Source organism: Aspergillus flavus, chromosome 2 (assembly GCF_009017415.1).
Source record: "Aspergillus flavus chromosome 2, complete sequence".
Classification (NCBI taxonomy): Eukaryota; Fungi; Ascomycota; class Eurotiomycetes; order Eurotiales; family Aspergillaceae; genus Aspergillus; species Aspergillus flavus.
In genome coordinates, this window is record NC_092409.1 from 5209275 (window position 1) to 5229567 (window position 20293).

The window sequence follows — 20293 nt, forward strand, 5'->3', positions numbered from 1 at the left end:
ACTTCAAATTCCCGGTCTGCCCACCTGTTGTTCACTACTGCAGTGATCGTTGTTGCCGTTGTCTGATTCCCGCGGGCGTTTTTTTCCCTTCTTGGTTGCCTTCTTGCTTTTGATAATTACTATTCCCCAATGCCTTTACTTTCTATCTGAATACATATTGTTGTTTTTCCTGCTCCACTTAATACTTTTGTATCCGCTTCTTCTTCTTCTTCCGTCTATAAATATCCTGCATATTGGTGGTTGCGTTGGAGCGCTGTCCCCGTAAGTCCTCCGTACCTACCCGTCACTTTGTCGACACCACCAGAGTGTTATCTTCAGTCAGCATGCTAACTTGGCGCCTATCATTCTAACAGTCCCGGGTTAAAGGCGATCAGATATGGCTCCCAACATGCAAGGTCCCAATATTTTCGACGATGCTAGCCGTGTCCCGACCAAACCATCCGTCTTCCGAGGAATTTTGTCTTCCAAAGCTCACAAGAGGAACCCTTCCGCAGACGATGCCGCCTCTTGCAGGTCTCCCTACCAAAGCCAGCCCCCTCGCAGTACGTTCTGGTCTCCAGTGGATCAGGCCTATGCCGCCCTAGACCAACAGCCATTGACCGAAATTGCCCCGAATCGAGACGCCGCAGAGTATGGCTTGCCTCGGCAGAGGTCGCCTGGTAAGCAGGAAAAGAATACGCTGCACAAGAAGACGAAAAGCGCTGTATCCCTGAAGTCTCTAAGGAGCTACATGGAGCGCAAAGACAACCGATCAGAGTCTCCCGAGAACGAGTCCGAAGATTTGAAACCTAAGAAGGCTAAATCAGCCAACAGTCTCTCAGCAATCTTGAAGCGGTCTCAGCGCGGGAGAAAGGCTGAGAGCTCGAAGAATAGTCGGGATAAAGAAAATCGGAGCCCGACGGATCTAGTCGACAGCATGCCATCACCTATATGGAACCAATACGCGACTGGGTCATACTATGACCAGATTCCAGCACCGCCCTCCCCCTCCAACCGTAGAACCTTCCAAGAAGAGGTCTCACTTTACACCCCTAAAGGGTATGGACCTGCCCAGCAGCGTAATTTTTGGGACTACCATGAACCCTCTCTCACGAACCGCGCCGACCCCAAGCCTCGTCCGAAATCAGAGTTCCTCTCTGGCAATCGCAAGGTACGGGAGCTGTTTGGAACACTGCAGAATATGTCCTCAGAGAAGCTTTCGCCCTCTGACCCATCAGAACCCTCCTCTCCCTCTAAACGAAGGAGACGGCCTCGGGCACTATCCAAGCCTGAGTCGCGCCAAAGTGCTGAACCGCAGCCAGAACAAAGCCCAAAAAAGGTCTCGCGTGTTCAGGCAGCCATATCCGCCTTCAATGCGAAAGAACGAGAAGCGGAACTGCAGAGACGCTTGAACTCGAAGGACCTCGAGAGTGAATTCGAGAAGCTTCTGGTTAGTACATCTCACAAGACTCCTGATCTTTCAGAAATGGACAAGAACACAATAATAGAAAGAAAAAGACACAGCTAACGCAATTCTAGGACGCAAGAAACATTCCTCATAATATGAGGGAAAAGATGAGATCCTTGGACACTAATATCAAAGCGGACTTCATTCAAAAGGACAAAGCAGAGGGCGCCCATAGTGCCGGTACAAGTGTGCATACCAATGACAGCACAGGCCGCCGGGGCCGGGGAAAGGAGCAGAAAGAAGACCAACATAATAATGACAGTAAAGGGTCACGGTCGCGATCCAGAAGTCGCGGGTTCAGCTTTTCCAAGGGCTCATCTCCCACAAAGAAGCGGCCGGAGAGCGGAAGCTCCCATCGACGTCCAAAATCTGCTGATTTTTCACAGCCAGGGCTCTCAAAGTTATTGACACCGTCAACTTCCACAACATCTCTCTCTGCGACAGCTTGCCAGGACACCGCAGCTGATCCCTCGGACTTTGTTCATTATTTGAGGGAGATCCAGAAGCCGGAGATGATGGAAGTGGGCAAAATCCATAAACTTCGACTTCTCTTGCGGAATGAAACAATCAGCTGGGTCGATACATTTATTGCGGATGGCGGTATGGACGAAATTATACAATTGCTTTACAGGATCATGAAGGTTGAGTGGAGGTATGCAACCTGCCTTTAGTTTAACAAGAATATGCCCGCTGACACTTCTGCAGGGAAGAACATGAGGATAATTTGCTCCACGAAGCCTTGCTGTGCTTGAAGGCGCTCTGCACGACTTCCGTTGCATTACAGCGTCTTACAGCTGTTGAAGGAGAAATCTTCCCAGCGCTCCTGAAGATGTTGTTTGACGAGGAAAAGAAAGGACCAAGCGAATACACAACGCGGAGTATTATTATCAATCTCCTTTTCACACAACTTTCAACAGCATCATCAGCTGAGGATGCCAGATCTCGTGCCAGCCGAATCCTGTCGTACTTGCGAGACCCTTCACCACCTGAAGAAAACCAACCCCTTTCATTTATTGCAAACATATACCAGTCACGCCCGTACCGTGTCTGGTGTAAAGAGGTTACCAACGTAACTAAAGAAGTCTTCTGGATATTCCTGCATCACTTGAACGTGATACCGATTGTGAAAAGCGAGAAGCCGGGTCTGGAAACTTATCGAGAGAGACATTTCCCAGCTCCTAGGCCTCCGGTACCTGCTGCGCCCTATGTTGGTGGAGTTGAATGGGATGCAACCAATTATCTAGCTGCGCATTTAGATCTTTTGAATGGGCTTGTGGCATCATTGCCGTCAGCGGAGGAGCGCAACAAACTGCGTGCGGAACTCCGAGCTTCTGGATTCGAGAAGGTTATGGGTGGCAACTTGAGAACATGCAAAGAGAAGTTCTATGCCTCCGTCCACGATTGTTTGCGGACATGGGTTGCTGCTGCTGTGGAAGATGGTTGGCCTTATACCGCTGTCCGCGAAGGTCCACCTCGGCCTGAGGCCGGAACCCCTGCCAAATCACCGATCAAAGCGGCTGGGGGGAGCCCTAAGAAGGGCCTTCTGGGTGAGAAGCCTCCTCGGCTGGAATTGGCTTTGGATGTTCCTGCCAACAATCGGGTGTCTCCGAAGAGCGAAGGCCTAGGAAATTGGCTGTGAAGATCATTCAAAATTATTCTTGAATAGCGGGTTGTATATAACGCTATTCGGCTCGTGTACTTCGCCCTCACTGCCAAGTGTTCCATCAGTCCCCCTGGACGTGTGCGCATGAGCCAGTGATGCGGCTACTATTTCCTTTTCTTCTTTCTCCCTTTCTTGTTTGCTGACTTTTTGGTTTTCTATCCTTTTTCTTTTCGCTTTTTGCCTTTCAATCATTGGTCCCCTTGGTTCACTTTCCTCTCATTATGATGGAGTCTGGACAGGACGGCGTTGGCTCTTTTTTTGCTTTTGGAGTTTTGGGAGCATTTTCCGTTGACTAACGGCCACGGCGAAACGATTTAATGAAGGAACGGAGCCATAACATTGACGAGATTTGACGTTCCTGCGCAAGTGGGTGCAAAGCGAAATTCGTTTTTTCATTCCTTTGCACAAACATGTTATAGTCCAGAACACTTTGGTATGACAGTTGAGATGAATTGTTATCTTTTAGTAGATTATCCACAGTATCCAAACACTTGCCCTAGATTTGTCTATCCGACAGTTTCTAAGTGTGGTAGAGTAATATACAGTATGTCACAATAGAGAGAGGGCAAGTCTAGGGAGATTCTCGTGCCCTTCCGGGCGTCCTGCACCTTGCTTTGTGAGTTACTGACCCTCACAGAGCGTATTTGTTTAAGCTCAATAGAACAATGCTTACGCATGCCTTGCCCAGCCACTCAGTTATCATCCGACCTCTTGACCGGTCCAGGAGGTGGAGGGGTAGAAAATGCCCCCTTGACACCAGCAAAGAAAACCCTTCGAAACTAAACGATATCCCCAGGTTAGAGCACACCCCCTAATTGAGAGCCAAACAACATCATCAAACAGGGCACCTACCTCATCAAACGGGCTCCCCCTCTCATCCCACTCCATAAAAAGCGCGGCATACACAATAACGACTGCCAGCATCCGTCAGCCCGCAAACTTCAATTGCGATGATCCTCAAGCCAGCACTTACATCCGATCACACCCCACTGGACCAACTTCGTTGCCTTCACCCACTTCGGTCGAGCAAACTTGAGTGCCGCACGCCGACGGTATTTACGCTCGAGTCGGAACTGGTGTTTTGGTGACAGCTTGGACATGTCTGGGGGCCATTGACGCTTAGGTTTGTAAGGACTGTAGTAGGGCATGGGTTCGCCGTTGGGGTATTCTTCGGGAGATGGAGGGTGGTCATTTTGGGTGGCTGTGTTGTTGTTCGAGGATAGGCGGAAAGGCGAGGAATATGTGGGAATTGTTTGCGAGAATGGTCGGGTATGTGTCAGTAGAGAGGTACTCTGAAGTGTAGGCTTTCGTTAGCTTTGCGCGTGGGGTTGGTGTTACATGGCTACAATTGGTATATACATGAGATGAGGGCTGGAGTCGGTTGAGGAGACTGGTGTTGCATGATGCGACAATTCGAGTGGAAGATGCGGATGGTATAGAAGCCGGGAGTCGGCGTAGGAGGATTGTTGAGGACATGTCGATATCACTGTAGCACAATATACCGTGATGTATGCGGCCAGGAACAGGTACGGAGTGATAACTCGGTGTGGGTTCAAGGCGGAGAAAAAAAGGTTGTTGTCTGGGGCGCAATTCCGCCGCCCAGACTCTTCCGCTCTCGGGCTTAATGGTGGAGCGTATCTTAAAGTCCGGGCTGGCCTCAGGGATTGCTCGTAAGTTTGTATGTAACCTCAGGCTGTTCCAAGACCTGCAGTAATGCCTATTCAAGTGCGTAGTAGGTATAGCCTGGCAAAAAGACAATGTGTATCTGATGAAAGATAGCTGCTGGTTATTGACTACCTATAGTTCAAGGTTTCTATGGAAGATTACTGGGCCAGGGCAATGTTATTTATTTGTGATACGGCCAATATTTCAGTTAAATCTTCAAGATCCAGGGCATATATAGTTTACGGAGTACTGCTAATGGAATGCTCACATATTATTTAGAGGGTAGAGCTTAACCCAGATGCAAGCTTTGTCTTCACACCTGGCGAAAGGTGTAACCAGGAGATCCATATAGCTCGGCTTTGCCAGTATAGGACATCATTGTCACAAGATCAAAAGCATAGGAAACAAGACGATCATTCGGACATTCTTCTTCACATGAAAGCCTGCAAGTGCCCTGGAAATCCCGTGACTGACCTTCCCCCGGAATAACGATGACGCGGGTGAGCCTCGGTACTTTCACAGGACCGGCGATGAGCATACAAAAAGGCAACAGAACCGACCAAGTGGATTCTACTCCACGTTGTCTCCCCCGGGTTCACGATATAAAGAGGAATCCTGTCGCTTCTCTTTTCTCTCTCTATCCCCCTACTATCTATTTGATTGTTGATACCCCTTTCATTCCTCTTCTGTATTTTCTCAAAGTTTCACTGACGTCATAATGTCTTCTGGTAAGTTAAGTTGAATATCTTCGTGTTAGCCACTAAATCAATATAACCTAACGCATGTCCTCTTTCATTTTAGCTCAGCAGCGTCTTACCCAGGTGGCTTCTCACTTCACCCCTGGTGGCAAGAAGGGCGTCGCCGCCATCACCGAGAAGCACCCCGATGACATTGTCGTGACTTGTGCCCTTCGTTCTGCCCTCACCAAGGGTGGAAAGGGTGGCTTCAAGGATACCGCGGCTGCTGATATCCTGGCTGGCATTTTCAAGGGTGTTATTGAGAAGAGTGGCATCGACCCCAACGTCGTCGAGGATGTTGCCGTCGGCTCCGTCCTTGCCCCTGGTGGCGGTGCCACCGAGTTCCGTGCTGCTGCTCTGGTTGCTGGTTTCCCCGAGACTACTGCTGTCAAGAGCTTGAACCGTCAGTGCTCCAGTGGTCTCCAGGCCATCGTTGACATTGCCAATGCTATCAAGTCCGGCATGATTGAAGTTGGTATTGGTGCTGGTGTGGAGAGCATGTCCTCTCAGTATGGGTAAGTGGAATATACGTTCATTGGTCCAGTCCTTTAGTATACTGACATTCTTAGTCCTGGTGCTGTCACTGAATTCTCAGACCTCCTCGAGAACCACCAAGAGTCTGCCAACTGCAAGGTTCCCATGGGTGTTCTGTCGGAGAACATGGCTAAGGACCGTGGCATTTCTCGTGCTGTCCAAGATGCTTTCGCCGCCTCATCCTACCAGAAGGCGGTTAAGGCTCAGAAGGCTGGTCTCTTTAACGAGGAGATCTATCCTCTTCAGGTGAAGTGGACTGACCCCAAGTCTGGCGAGGAGAAGACCATTACCGTGAAGGCCGATGATGGTATCCGTGACGGTATCACCGCTGAATCCCTGGGCAAGATTCGCCCTGCTTTCGCCAAGGATGGCTCCATTCATGCTGGCAATGCCTCCCAGATCTCCGACGGTGCCGCTGCTGTTTTGTTAATGAAGCGTTCCACTGCTGAGCGCCTCGGTCAGAAGATCATCGGCAAGTACGTCGCCGCTAGCGTTGTGGGTGTTAAGCCCCTGCTCATGGGCATCGGCCCCTGGAAGGCCATCCCCGTGGCCCTTGAGAAGGCTGGCATCACCAAGGATGACGTTGATATCTACGAGATCAATGAGGCCTTTGCCTCTCAGTGCGTGTGGTGTGTCAATGAACTTGGACTACCTCAAGAGAAGATCAACCCTAAGGGAGGTGCCATTGCATTCGGACACCCTCTTGGCTGCACCGGTTCTCGTCAGATCAGCACCCTGCTGACAGAGCTGAAGCGCACTGACAAGAAGATCGGTGTCACTAGCATGTGTGTTGGCACTGGTATGGGTATGGCTGCCGTTTGGGTTCGCGAATAAAGGAGCTGGCTCTAAAATTGTCTTTGTGTCTCGCTTTTCTTCGATTCTCTTCCTGTACAGCGATTATATATACGCATGATGATTTTGATTTGTACGCATACCTTCCAGAATACCAAGCATGAAGATTGAGTTTCGGATTGGTTAATAGATCGCGGTTCAACTATGAAACAAGCACCATGGCTCTCCATATCAGATGTAGACAAACACAATGTAGGGTACCTCCAACTAGGCCGAAGTGATCCACTAAATTTTAGTTCTGAACTTCTTGAAGGCATCAAAGACATTCGACCCCTGAAGCACAGCCTCCTTGACTTTATCATCCATGGCAACCAATTTAGGCATCAGATCGAGCACTTGATCAAGAAGCTCGCGCGGAATAGCAACCACGCCTTCCAGCGGATCACAGAAAATAATATCACCCTGAGCGCAACACAAAATTCAGCAATGTTCAATAACACGACCAACAGCTTACAAAAGAGAAAGACATACCGGAGACACCGTCACACCACCAAGGGAAACAGGCACATTCCGAGCCCCCGGTTTAGCCTCCGCGGCGGTTCCAACCGTAGAAGTAGCACGAGCCCAAACCTAACCGACCCGGATCAGAGCCAAGGACACAACACAAACAAAAGCAACAGATAATAAACTTACCGGAAGCTGACACTCCCTAATCTCACTTAGATCTCGCACGCGCCCGTTCACTAAGGCCCCTTTGACTCCGAGATACTTCATCCGGACCGCCATAATCCCACCCAGGACGGCGCAGTGCTGCCCCTCAGGCTGCTCAATCACAGCCACGGTCCCGGGCTCTGCAAAGTCGACCCAGTGCGTCCCCGCGGGGAAACCATGGGTCTCTACCGACTCGGTGGACGGGACGGGATCTGATTTGGGGACGAACTTGAATGTTGACGCCGGGGCAATGACTTTGGGGGTGTTTTCGTTACGACCGATGGTTGGTGAGAAGGGGACTTGGGATGCTGTTAATCAGGGAGTTCTCTGTCTCTGTGTGTGTATCGTGTAAAGGCATTGTTGTGTTAAGTATTGGCTTACCGAAATCAGCTATATGGCCAGCACGAGCTGTGGTTCCCTCGGGAAGTTTTTGTAGCTTGAGTAGCGCATCTGATACCTGGATTTAGTTGTTAATAAGTTGGGGTTTTTTCGGAAGACGTTGTAGTTGTGTAAATGATGAGTACTCCATGCGTTGTACATACATCACATGCAGAGTAGTTCCGCAGAACGTCCAGCTTTTGTTCGATTGATGTTGACATGTTGCGTTTGGCAGTTGAGATGGAGGGTGCGGTAATTCCTCTACAAGATAATCGGGGAGTAGTCGTCCTGAGGTGGGGGAGAGTTCTGGAGAGGATCCTGGGGATGGAGTCCATTCGATGCTGATATATATATACTTGGTAGGATTTCGGTTGATCGGAGCTTATAGAAAGGTGAGATTGGCGCTGGTGCGACAATGGACTTGTTTTTTTGCGATAAGGTGGGAATCTTGGATGTACTACTGGGGGCTTCGATTTTGTAACCAACCGATTGATATGATCGGATTGTTTAGTCTAATCAGATAATCATCTCAGGCTCAGTCCGTGGTTGGATCTCGTGATCTATGGGAAACAAAATAACCGAGGATCGGGAAGACTGACATCATCGAATTCTATACTCCTTCAGTTCTTGGCTCAGGCACCTTCAGGCTTTAACTTTCAAATGAACTACCGGGAATTTCCCCCGCCATCTGCAAGAATGATCAACATATAGTAAGCTCAATCTAAGCATAGTTATAGAGTTCCATGATCTCTTGACGAATTACAGACACCTCGTAAAGCAACAACGAGATTCCGATGACCAATATCTGACTAAAGCCCTTCGTATTGTTATAGTTAATAACACTAATGGCCATACAATTGGTCAGTGCCGCGGTTCCAAGCCGTCACTAAACAAATTTTTAGAACAGCCGATGCCCCAGAATAAACCATAATAGAGTAGCACAATTAATGTACACACAAGCATCATCCCCGCAAAACCCCCTATCCTTATCCTTGTATCCTCGAATTTTATAGAGTATTGTACATATATACCATCATGGCTTCCCCATCCCAGATATACAACTCCGAACAGCTGGAACTCTATCTGGAGCGAATCGGATATGCCGACTCGGTCAACGCCACGCTAGACAACACCACAGGTAGGCTTGACCATGTCTTACAATCGATCCAGCAGGATCGCCTGGCGACCCTGACAAAGTTGCAACGACGGCATTTGGCCTCCATCCCATGGGGAAACTCGGCCTTGCATTACTCGCAGCACCAATCCATTTCTACCCACCCCGCGTGTATATTTGATAAATTAGTCGTGCGCCGCCTGGACGGGTATTGTATGGAAAATACCAACTTGTTCTATATGGTGCTACGGTGTCTGGGATATAATGTTTATCCAACTGGTGGACGGGTGAGCCAAGCCGTGGCCGGTGGAAACCAGACTCCCGGTAGTGAGTTGTATATGAGTTTGTAAGTGGTTGCTGGTCAGTGGACATGAAGGAACACTGCTAAATGTGCTACTCAGGGGACATATGGTTCTCATTGTGATTATCGATGATCAAAGATATATGGTAACTTCTACTCCCCGATCGAGTGAATGTCGGCCATCTCTAATTGCGGAAACGAATAGGTTGACGTCGGGTTCGGCAACTTTGGTCCTACAAGTCCATTGCCGCTCAAAGAAGATGGCGCCGTCGCTGTATGCATGGCGCCGGCTGAGATGCGTCTAGTCAAAGATACGCCCATCGAATTCATTGATAGAAGTCAGAAGCTCTGGATTTACCAGATCAGATACAATCCGGAAAGTAACTGGATACCGCAGTACTCGTTTTCCGAGGTGGAGTTTCTACCGCAGGATTTTGCCGCTATGAACTACTCTACTAGTCACCGGCCGACTAGTTGGTTCGTGCAGGCTTTGGTGTGTACACGGGTCATCATGGATGAGACAGGGATTGAGCCGGTAGGCATCTATATCCTGTCCGGGAAGGAGGTGAAGAAGAGACTGCGTGGGGAGACAGAGACGGTGGCAATTTTCGAAAAAGAAGAGGATAGGGTCAACGCTCTGGCGAAGTGGTTTGATATGCACTTCCTCGAGCACGAAATTGAGGGGGTTCGGGGCTTAGTATCTCAGATTAAATAGAAGCTAGATAGTCCAAATTAGAATTTCGGAGTTCGCAACTACCCTGCAGCTTTTTGCTAGCCTGATAATATAATACAAGGAGGCTTCTTCTAATCATTGCATGGTATTTATTGAAAAGTTGCAGGCGAATAAAGAGGCAATATAAAGGACAAGATTGTGACAAGTTGGAGTGGCTTAGAAGATCCGTTTTTCCAGCTGTTCGATTTATTAGACCTCTCTCGACACGTTCAATGGGACCTGAGTATGTATCATACCTTCCATGGGTTGCTGAGCTCGAATCCCTTCGGGGCTTCGGCGTTGCCCGATTGACCTCTCAAAGTTCCTGTGATTCTCAAATCCCGCTCCATCACTGTCGGATAGTTGACTAGTCGTTAGCATCCAGTCCGTTCGACTGTTGAAACGGGGAGGGTAGTCAATTGATGGGTAAGTCACATACTTTGCTGAGCGGGTGTTAGCCGACCTGGTTAGATCACATCCTATAGGATTGGGAGGTACGTACTCTGTCCCACAGATCCCGGTTCCAGCGGGCCTTCTTTCCCTCGTTTCCAAGCCACTTGACAGCAGTAAGACCAGCGCCGGTCACGCCAAACATCTGTTATAGCATCATCAGTGGGTCGATCGAAGTTACTGAGAAAACGCTTGACGTACGCCGACGATGATCCCATAGGGGATCAGAGCCTCAAAAGGAACACCCATGCTGTGCGATTGAAATAACGAACAAGGCGAGAGCTAAGAGAGGAATGAGGATTGACCAACAAAGCCGAGGGGAAGTCGTCGTTTCTTGTGGCCGCGGGAATCCGCCGACGTCGAGGTCTGGAGGTTGGCCTAAAGCGGCTTAGCGTGGGACCGGGGTTCCAGCCGGCTGAGTCAGCTGCGGCCATCAACCTCACGGGCTGGAGAAGGGGCGAGAGGCCGCAGCTGAGTGCTCTGAATGCTGGATAGGCCTTCGGACGGTGTATCCGCTGCTGATCTACGCGTTGGGCTCTGCTCTATTTGACGTCTCTGACCTGTTGGTCTGTGCGGTATGGTTTCCATTGCGTCCTTCTACGCGCTGTTTGTCCTTATCGGAGTCGTCCGTTCAGCTCCTTAACTGACTGTCGCTTCGGTTGCGCTGTGTTCAGGGGTCATCGCTTGCGCTACCATATAGATACTCTTAAGCTCGCTATTTGTTTCGATCATCTGTATCCAAGGTCGTTCGTTTCTGTTCCCGATGCCTATTACGTGCAGCGCCAGATGATTGTCTACTCTTGCGGCGAATGAATAGCCTCAAACCCCAGGCTATCTTTGTTCACGAACCTTCTTACTGGAGACAAGCAGGAGCTGCTCAAACTGGCGACCGCAGTGACATACACCATGACGGCAACTGCGCCGCCGGCTGACGATGATACCGAAATGAGACTACCCCCGGATCTGGTTGACAGCGATCAGGATGCGGAGGGAGAGGAGGAGACGGATTTGTATCAGATGGATCAACAGCTCCAGGATGCTGTACATAGGGCATATTCGGGAGAGGTTGCAGAAGAAAGCAACAGTGCTAGCCGCGAGGACGATAGAGATGCGGAGGGGGAGCCGGATTCTGATCTGGACTCTAACGGCGAAAATGATGAGACTGAGCCGGTGGGAGCTGTGAAGTTACCGAAGGGGAAATCTTCCTTGGATAACGAGGATGCGGCCGACGCAGAAGGTGACGCAGCTTTCGAGAACCAAAGTGACAGCGACCAGGACGCATCCGGCTCTAGTTCAAGCAGCCGGGGATCCGATGAGGAGGATGACGATGAGGAGTGGGATGGTGAGAGTAATGACCATGACGATGCAGAAGTGGATAACAACACGGTGCGCGGTAACTGCATGTAAGTTACCCTCTATTTAATTACCCCAGCTTCCTCCCTATTGCATGCTTGATATTATTCGTCAGTTTGATATGCTAACATAATGAATAGATTTTGTGGTCAAGATGAAGATCACGATCCGAGTGAGGACTTTGAGGAGTATCTGACATGCACAGTTTGTGGCGATCACTGTATGTGGATTTGCGGCCCCATTAAAACATGGCGTAGCCACCCCCAAAACTCTCGGCGATCGTTACTGACTCGGCGACCCGACAGCTCACCGGCAATGTGCCCGCGAACAAAGTGCATTAAATGATGCCGAAGGTATGCCTAGTGTCTTAAGTTAACTTGTTTATAGACATTGAGACTGACCCAGTCTAGATGCCAGCACATGGAGATGTCCTACATGCGTTCGGGAAAAACTGGAACCAAACGCTGAGGGCAATAATTCGTCCCATCGAAGGCTCGGCCCGAAGAACATGCAAAAAGAGCTCTTGCCAGCACACACTGGAGAGGAAGGCTCTGGCTTTCACTCAATTTTCAATACAGTGGATATTGATGATGATAACTTATTGAACAGCTCGCGATCGCTACGAAAAAGGAAAACCTTGTCAGCAGATGTACAGGAACATACACCCGTGCTTCGAAAACGGCAGAGACAGACATCATTACGGTCCGAGCGGGCTGAGTCGAGAGACCATTTGGGCGATGCTTCAGACGCCCTATCTCCGGTACGAACTCGTTCTCGCCGTGTGCGGGGAGGGGAAAAGGAAAATTGCCGCGTGGTATTAAGGCAGTTTGGAAGGCTTATGTTAGCTTTTCGACTCAACGAGACCAAGCTATCTAAAATCCTCGGTTCTCGCAGTCGGTCACAGCACAGAGGTCGAAGAACCCCTAAGCCGCCTCCAGTGGCACATGAACCTCCAGCACATTTTGCCCCTATTGTCCCCGTGTCATATGTGTCTCCTTTCTATTCTTTCAACGATCGCGAGATGGACGAATCTAAATCCAAACCGTACGGTGGCATTCTGTCAGAAGCAGACGCTGACACCACCAAGACTCTTCCGACACAGCCTGACCGTGAGAGGTTCGAAGTAGCGCGACAAAAGGCTGAAGAAGAGTGGCAAAGACGAGTCATGGAAGCCGAGAGCGGCGGAGAGCCTGTACAGCATGCAGCACAGAAGGTCTCGGGTCCACCGTCCAGGATAAAGTACATCAACTTTGGTGGCTATGAGATTGAGACCTGGTACGCGGCGCCTTATCCAGAAGAATACAGCCGTAACCGTGTGCTTTACATCTGTGAGTTTTGCTTAAAGTACATGAACTCGGATTATGTCGCATGGCGCCACAAACTCAAGTGCCCGGCAAAGCATCCTCCTGGAGATGAAATTTACCGCGACGGCTCGATTTCAATCTTCGAAGTCGACGGAAGAAAGAACCCGGTATACTGCCAGAATCTCTGCCTGCTTGCAAAACTGTTTCTCGGTTCAAAGACCCTATATTACGACGTCGAGCCGTTTCTTTTCTACATCATGACCGAATTTGACGACTTGGGCTGCCATTTCGTTGGCTATTTTAGCAAAGAAAAACGGCCCAGCTCCGCAAATAACGTTTCCTGTATCCTTACTCTGCCTATTCATCAGCGAAAAGGCTATGGTAACCTTCTCATCGACTTCTCATACCTACTCACGCGCATCGAAGGGAAAACGGGGTCTCCCGAGAAGCCGCTTTCGGATATGGGTTTAGTGTCTTATCGGAATTACTGGAGGCTTATTCTGTCATACCAACTTCATAAGCAGAAGACGCCACTTAGCATCGTGGAGCTTTCGGAGCGGACAGGCATGACAGCGGACGACATTGTTTCTGGCCTTGAAGCTTTGCGTGCACTTGTCAGAGATCCAGTGACGAAGACTTATGCATTACGACTTGACTACAAATACTTCGAAGAATGCATACAGAGCTGGGAAAGTAAAGGCTACGTTCAGCTTAATCCCGATGCTCTTGTGTGGACGCCCTACATAATGGGTCGAAGCAACCAGTCACAGTTCGATAGGGCTCCGTTACATGCAGTTGCCCCACGGGAGGGTTTAGAAGACGAGGAGGTCGAGGACGTGAAGGATTCTGGAAACGAGGAAGAGCAACAACTTTCAGAAAGTCTGGGCAAAGTCAATGGAGATGATAACCCTCAACCGACCATTAATGGTGCTGCGCAAGCTGTGTCCGGGGAACTTTCAGCTGAACCTGCCGGACCTCCTTCGACTGAACTTTTGACTAATGGTTCTGGCCTTCATCGCACACAACTAGCTGCAGACTCCAAATCCACAGAATCAAACCCAGTCCAAGATATACCAGCCTGGCGATTTGAGGTTTATCCTCCTGTTCAGGCGCCTGTTGTCAAACGACGCCCAGGTCGTCCCTTTGGCAGCAAGACCACATACAACAAGGTAGCTGTCACTCCGACAACTGCTCGCACTAGTGGTCGTAACACACCTAGAAGATCATCTGCACTAGCCTCTATGACCCCTACTGCAAATGCATCTAGCGTCCGGCGCGGTCGAAGTGCAAAGTTACTAGACTCTCCTGCAGTTGAATCAACTGGCACTGAGGCCAACGGTGTCGAAAATGATGGCCAGCTGCCAGATCATGAGGGTGACAAGGGCGGGGAACAAGACCCAGCTCAGCCTGATGGATTATCGGAGACAGATGTCCAAAATAACCACACGGGAGATCATGACGCGCCGGGTCAACTTAATGGTATCAACGGGGTGGAAACCGTGGACACAGAGCTTCATGTTACAGAACAAGTGACGCCTACCAAAGAAGTAAGTGCTGAGAATACAGCCAAACTTACTAGATCCGTGAATCGAAAGGCGGTGGTAGAAAAGTTCGAATTCGTTATTCCGGCAGAAGATCACGGTACTACGAACCATAATGCGGTGGTGGAAGAGCACACAGATGGGCCTAACGGGGTGGATAAAGATGGTGATGCGATCATGGAGACATGATTTCCGAACAAACCTGGAAGAATGCCTTAATTGGCGAAGCATTTAAACGAGGCGTTATCTTGTGGCTTTGCAGGGGACATTTTTGCGTTCTATTTCTATCCCTCGAAGGGATAAATTTCATGACTTGGCACTTTATCTTTCTGTTTGCGCTGTTTTACAAAGCAAGGAGTGGGCAAGGAATTTGGAGTTCTGGCTATTATTCGATGCACTGTTATCACGAATTGCGCTCTGATTCTCCGACCTTGTGGGTTCCCTCAGCGATTTTCTGCTTCCCTCGTCTTCGTTCTTGTCATGAGTGAAAATGGTTGTTTTCTTTTTTTTTTCCCCTACGGTCTTAGTCTAGAGGACTTGTTCTCTCTCTTTTCTGCCTTTTCAATTCTCCCTTCCACTTAATGTAATCCAGGACTGAATTATGGTGTCAGCGCATACACGTCCCCGATTGCGCACCATTGTATTAAGCATGACCAATATCCACTTTGCGAGCATAGTTCCGGAGAGAGAGTACATGAAAGAGCCGCTTTCGTCATCATATTTTTGCTGCCCAATGTCTTAGAACCCTTGCACTTACGTAGTTACATGATACAATCCAAAACCCTGAGTCACCTCATCTACTCAGTAATAGGTCATGTTTACAGACTTAGATGCGCGATAAACAGAAACCCGAACCCAGACGTGGTTTGCGGATGACATTTAGGTTTCAGATGAACACGTGAGTTGAGACGGAAAAAACAAAAAGTAATGGTGACGCAGAGGAGTCATCGCCTCTGTGCCTCTTTTTTTATTTTATTTTATTTATTTATTTATTTATTTTTTTTAATTTTGGTTTCACCTAAGTATTACAGAATACATATTGAATCAATGATATGTGGATGCCCTTGCAGCTTTATGAACTGCAATTAGCGTCTGCTGACAGTGTAATCCTGGTCGATGAGTGGGTGCTATATGGTTGTGGATGTATCGATTGTGCTAGTGATGCATCTTATCGTCACAGTCGGAATTACGCCTCTCGTCACGAAAGGGACGACGTACTAGTGGATAGGGTGTGGAGGATCACATCCATGCTGGATTACATTATAAGTTAGGTTGCATTCTCTATTACATGGGGAAAAGGCTGGAACGAACTAGATCGACTAGCCGCAGATACGAAAACCGGGAAATGAGGTGGTGTTAGAGATCGCGATGCATGCAGTAGTACAGCTAGATACTGTATTAATGGGGGGAAGATTGGAGGGAAGGTTTGGTCAGATCGGGGGGCCAGTGTACTGACCGACTATGTATGTCCGTAGATAGTCCGTAAGGTGTGGATGTATGCAGGTACGGACTTGAATGTGATTAGTGGAGCCACGATGAAGCAATGGTTGATAATAGTAAGGAAGCGAGATCAGATGTGGCGCTCTTGGAATGCACAGTATGTATCCGCACATCTGTATGTATGTACTATGTACATCCTCTGTGGCGGAGTTCCCCTGTGCATATGGGAATAGCAATTATGAATCCTTCTGCCCCAGGGGACTCCGTTTTTGGTCTTATGCACAAGAGATATGTGCTTTGCCTGTTTTGGGTGTGTTTGAGATTTGGAATTCTGGATGCTTCGTCTTTCCTCGGCGGTTCTGGAGTATCTAGCGGTCAAGGTAGCAGATTAAATGGAAATTAGATGCCGGAAAAATTCCTGCAGTGAGTAGGTATTATTGATCATTCAGATGAGAGATCGTATGCCCAAGTCATTGTTTGTGGAGAAAGAGTTGTGAGCAAATAGGGTTGGACCAAGAGAAAGTAATAGGATCGTCTTTTGTTCTGCTTTTCCCTCTAAAGAAAAAGAAAGAAAGAGAGAATAGGAAAAGGATAAAGGACCAAAGAAGACGATTATTGTTGGGCGTCTGCCAAAGTGGTACGAAGATCGATCGCCGCGTACTGAATATGATCTGTCAAGAAGATTCCTCCTTTGCGTTCAATGTAATCATTGGCTTTCTTTCTTTTTTCTTGTTTTGACTTTTTTGAATGGAAGGCGACAAATAACAGAGGCTTTCTTTTTCTTTTTCTTTTTCCTTTTTTCGCTCAGGAGTTTCACTCGATGTGGATCCCCCGTTCAATCTCCATGAATAGATACGCACACACACACCCACACAACTTCCAGAAGCCGAGGTTGTAACACGGAAAATACAATTGAAGCTCAATTGTTCAAGGTTGCTGGAAACCGAGGACTTTCTGGCCCCTTTTCATGTGTAGGACAATATTTAGGACTGCTGTGACGAAGGATATTATTTTTCATTGGCGTACTTTTAGACCAATCCTTTTGGGGCGTTAGGGAGCTGTCAGCAGGATCGGCATGGATTCCAAGGCCCCTAAACTCAGAATATCGCCCGAAAACTTGTATACCCATGGATCTGGAATTTTCATACCCGGAACCCATCCCCAGGTCGGGGATAAGCATATCTGTAGCGTAGAATAAGCGCCTGCGAAAGTCTGGTTCGTGATGGGGATGCCCGACGGACCGCTGCTGCCAGTCGTTCTGAAGGAAATCGTTACAAGTATTGAACACAAAGGGCAACCGCTAAGGCCCGCGAACACTTCATCGTGCATCTTGTTGACCCCCACCAAGCCATGTACGGAGACAAAAAGAGGTGGTCCAATATAAAGACAGTGAACACAGAAAAAAAAAAAAAGAAAAAAAAAAAAAGAGAAAAACTTTTTTTTCCCCTCTTCTCTACTCCTCACCTCAATAACGTACTTCTGGTTTCTTTGCGTCCTCCTTAATTCTTTTATACCCCTCTCCCTTGAAAAACAACCCTCTTCTCTGATTTGAGCATTGATGGCCGTGGCAGTAAGATAATCTATGTTTCTCTCGACAACTCCACAATTCGCTTCGTTTGGCAGACCCTAAGCAAAGTGGGTTCCCGGTGTTGTGTACGATTGACAGGTACTTTCAGCATCCCGTTGATCAGCAAAGAACCCGGCATCGTCTTCTTGACTGAGCGACTCCAACTTTGTTAGCCACCAAAACGTGGCATTACTTGAATGTGACGATGCAGGAGAATTTCTTTGGCTTGTTGCAATCGTGGTAACGCCCGGAGACTTGCTGACAGACCTCCGGGATGGCGTCGATCGAACCTAGCAAATAAGCATGAAAATCATGATTGATCCATGTCGCTCGCCTTTAATTTTCTTTTTTGGTATCACAATCTTTCTCCCTTTCACATAAGTTTAGTCACTAGCACCGGCGCCAATGACTCAATTTTCTGGCCAACACCAGCCACCCAGAAACCCCTCCTCATTTCTTATTTCTGGCATCTTTAGAAGGATGAGAATTGAAACTTCTGCTCGAATGCAGGTATTGATCTGTACGATAGAAAAACTTTATGGGCGTGAGTCGTCCATCTCTCGGCCCTTACGAATTCGGATCCTGGTCCATGGAACCCTTGCGTGGCTATTGCTAATAGCTGGCCCTTCGTCGCTCACTTTCTTGCTGATCCTACTAATGCAATCGCTTTCCTGCTGATGTTCCTTAATTTCTGCGCAATGGCGCATCACCGCATTATCGATATGGCCAAGAGCACCATTGAAAAAAAGAAGAATGATGGCGATACTTCTTGAGGCCGTCGCCGAATGTTTGCTTGTTTGAAGGGGGGAAGGAAAGAAGAAAAAAAAAAAAAAAAGAAAAAAGAAAAGAAAAGAAAAGGATTGGCGAGTTTCTGATGCTAGTAGCTTTGCAGCTGATGCGGCAAGATGCAGATGCCACCTATTAAGTTCCATGGTTAGTATGCGTCGGAGACGCAGCGCAGCACATCTGGAAGCAAGGCCAAACCCGCGACAAGAAAAAGAAAGCGTAATCCTCAGCTGCGGCTTTACACGAGTGCAGATCAGGGATCTTCACATCTTGCATGGGAGGCAGCGTAGTCCATCAAGACGGTCAACGTTACTTAAAGTAAGGCGAGCTTTTTGTTGCTGAAATTCGCCTAGACCAGAGAGGAAAATCAATTGCCCTTGGGGATCCCATCAGCAAAGGCAGATCGTGCAGGGCTAGGCACCTTTATGCTGCATCAGGCGAATAACCCGGGCTCTGATGGACTGGCAATTTTAGGTCCTATATCTAGGGACGTCCAATCATCCTCGCAGCTCAACGGTCTGGATGTGTGGGGGACCCGCGGACTCTGCGACCTGCATGTCAGGACACAGGGAATGTGATGCATCCACCAAGCTAGATCATTAAATATGCAGCAACTAATAGAGCTGAAATTGAAGCCCGATTTTCCTCCACAACCGCACGTTGAAAAGAGGCCCACTCCCACAGCCTCGTCCTGGAATTGTTGCGAGCCGCGTTGTATGCGAACCATCATCCTTCGGGGTAACGTTGTTATTGACGGTCAGTTTCGTCTTTTCCTTTCCTAAGGTTTCTCGAAGAAAAGAAAAAAAGCCTTTCAACCTTGGGGAGCCCGATATTGAGGGAAAGGTCTTTCGAAGAGAATCTCACTCATCGCACAAAACGGTGGAAACAGCTGTATTAACGGGAATAAGAGGAAAGGGCGAATCGGCTGCGGGACTGATAGTAGTCTTCTCGTGAGGAAGGAAAGAAACAGCACATTTGTGGTATCTCGTGACACAACTCACGTTATCCATCACGTCGAGCAGTTGCTGCGCTATCGGCCACCCCGAGCTTTCCCATCGACGAACAATACACTGCGACTTCCGCTAAGAAGGTATTTCCAAACAGGAGAATTAAAAAAGAAATGTTTCGTGTCAGAATCTGGTTTATTAATGATCCTTTAAAAGTCAAACCAACGGACATTGAGTGGGCCTGAGGAGCCCTGGAATCCTCTCTCTTGACCGTCGCTCCTCCCTCGGATCGCTCTGCTTGAAACACGGATCCAAACGTGGATGACATAAGACCTAGGTTGGTTGCTATCCGGTCATTGTCTTGCATTGATATGACATTAATTGTTATTTGGCAAAATTGACGCTAATTTTAGTCGTCAGGGGAACGTGACATTCGTATTTGAAAGCTAAACACTAAGAGGAGGAAAAGGTGCCCAAGCAAAAAAAAGCGATCTACGGATGAAAGTCTTATACCCGGCACGCGAACGGGCAGCCAGAGTTTAAGTACCGTGCAGGGCCGATCTCGAAGACGCAGAATAAAAGACCAGACTCTGACTGGAATGCTTAGGCGCGTGCACCGACCACCAAAAGAATCTTGCCCTATCGTCAAAAATTGAATCGGAGACCCTGCGTGGCGCCCAGATACGGGTCAGATCACCTGCATAGCCGGCACCATCTCCGCTCGCACGAGGCCAAACCGTTGCGGCTGTGGGTTGGGGTTTGCTCGGGGAAGCGAGTGTTGGGCTGCCGCAAACGCGGCGGACTTCATGCTTAGCCCAATCAGTCGTTGATCGAATCGCCCTAGGCGAGGT

The 20293-nt window shown here is 48.6% G+C and overlaps 7 protein-coding genes across 7 annotated transcripts; 4 read left to right on the forward strand and 3 right to left on the reverse strand.

Moving 5' to 3' along the window:
* Positions 1 to 376: 376 nt before the first annotated feature.
* On the forward strand, positions 377 to 3086 carry F9C07_2072 (armadillo-type protein; the record flags this gene model as incomplete). The annotated part of the gene is made up of 3 exons (XM_041290261.1): positions 377 to 1429; positions 1519 to 2099; positions 2153 to 3086. The coding sequence occupies 3 exons, from the start codon at positions 377 to 379 to the stop codon at positions 3084 to 3086; spliced, it is 2568 nt and encodes an 855-aa protein (XP_041143491.1).
* Positions 3087 to 3618: 532 nt separating this feature from the next.
* On the reverse strand, positions 3619 to 5368 carry F9C07_1333502 (uncharacterized protein). Its single transcript, XM_071507981.1, has 5 exons — positions 4470 to 5368; positions 4084 to 4402; positions 3963 to 4024; positions 3784 to 3889; positions 3619 to 3712 (listed from the first exon to the last, which is right to left on the reverse strand). The coding sequence occupies exons 1-4, from the start codon at positions 4584 to 4586 to the stop codon at positions 3803 to 3805; spliced, it is 585 nt and encodes a 194-aa protein (XP_071364023.1). The 5' UTR covers positions 4587 to 5368; the 3' UTR covers positions 3619 to 3712; positions 3784 to 3802.
* A 3-nt stretch (positions 5369 to 5371) lies between these two features.
* Positions 5372 to 6880, forward strand: F9C07_2070 (3-ketoacyl-CoA thiolase peroxisomal A precursor; the record flags this gene model as incomplete). The annotated part of the gene is made up of 3 exons (XM_041290262.2): positions 5372 to 5503; positions 5577 to 6027; positions 6082 to 6880. Exons 1-3 carry the CDS (start codon positions 5494 to 5496, stop codon positions 6878 to 6880), a joined length of 1260 nt encoding a protein of 419 aa, XP_041143493.2. The 5' UTR covers positions 5372 to 5493.
* Positions 6881 to 7001: 121 nt separating this feature from the next.
* F9C07_1333392 (DlpA domain protein) lies at positions 7002 to 8612 on the reverse strand. Its single transcript, XM_071507980.1, has 5 exons — positions 8092 to 8612; positions 7931 to 8006; positions 7532 to 7848; positions 7370 to 7468; positions 7002 to 7300 (listed from the first exon to the last, which is right to left on the reverse strand). The coding sequence occupies exons 1-5, from the start codon at positions 8260 to 8262 to the stop codon at positions 7124 to 7126; spliced, it is 840 nt and encodes a 279-aa protein (XP_071364024.1). The 5' UTR covers positions 8263 to 8612; the 3' UTR covers positions 7002 to 7123.
* Positions 8613 to 8962: 350 nt separating this feature from the next.
* On the forward strand, positions 8963 to 10057 carry F9C07_2068 (putative N-acetyltransferase family protein; the record flags this gene model as incomplete). Its single annotated transcript, XM_041284969.1, has 3 exons — positions 8963 to 9387; positions 9443 to 9488; positions 9548 to 10057. The coding sequence occupies 3 exons, from the start codon at positions 8963 to 8965 to the stop codon at positions 10055 to 10057; spliced, it is 981 nt and encodes a 326-aa protein (XP_041143495.1).
* An 87-nt stretch (positions 10058 to 10144) lies between these two features.
* On the reverse strand, positions 10145 to 10838 carry F9C07_1333389 (uncharacterized protein). The gene is made up of 5 exons (XM_071507979.1): positions 10706 to 10838; positions 10557 to 10649; positions 10494 to 10497; positions 10312 to 10406; positions 10145 to 10252 (listed from the first exon to the last, which is right to left on the reverse strand). The coding sequence occupies exons 1-5, from the start codon at positions 10751 to 10753 to the stop codon at positions 10232 to 10234; spliced, it is 261 nt and encodes an 86-aa protein (XP_071364025.1). The 5' UTR covers positions 10754 to 10838; the 3' UTR covers positions 10145 to 10231.
* Positions 10839 to 10901: 63 nt separating this feature from the next.
* On the forward strand, positions 10902 to 15731 carry F9C07_2278160 (histone acetyltransferase). Its single transcript, XM_041290263.2, has 4 exons — positions 10902 to 11907; positions 11998 to 12077; positions 12163 to 12210; positions 12268 to 15731. Exons 1-4 carry the CDS (start codon positions 11411 to 11413, stop codon positions 14889 to 14891), a joined length of 3249 nt encoding a protein of 1082 aa, XP_041143497.1. The 5' UTR covers positions 10902 to 11410; the 3' UTR covers positions 14892 to 15731.
* Positions 15732 to 20293: the final 4562 nt, after the last annotated feature.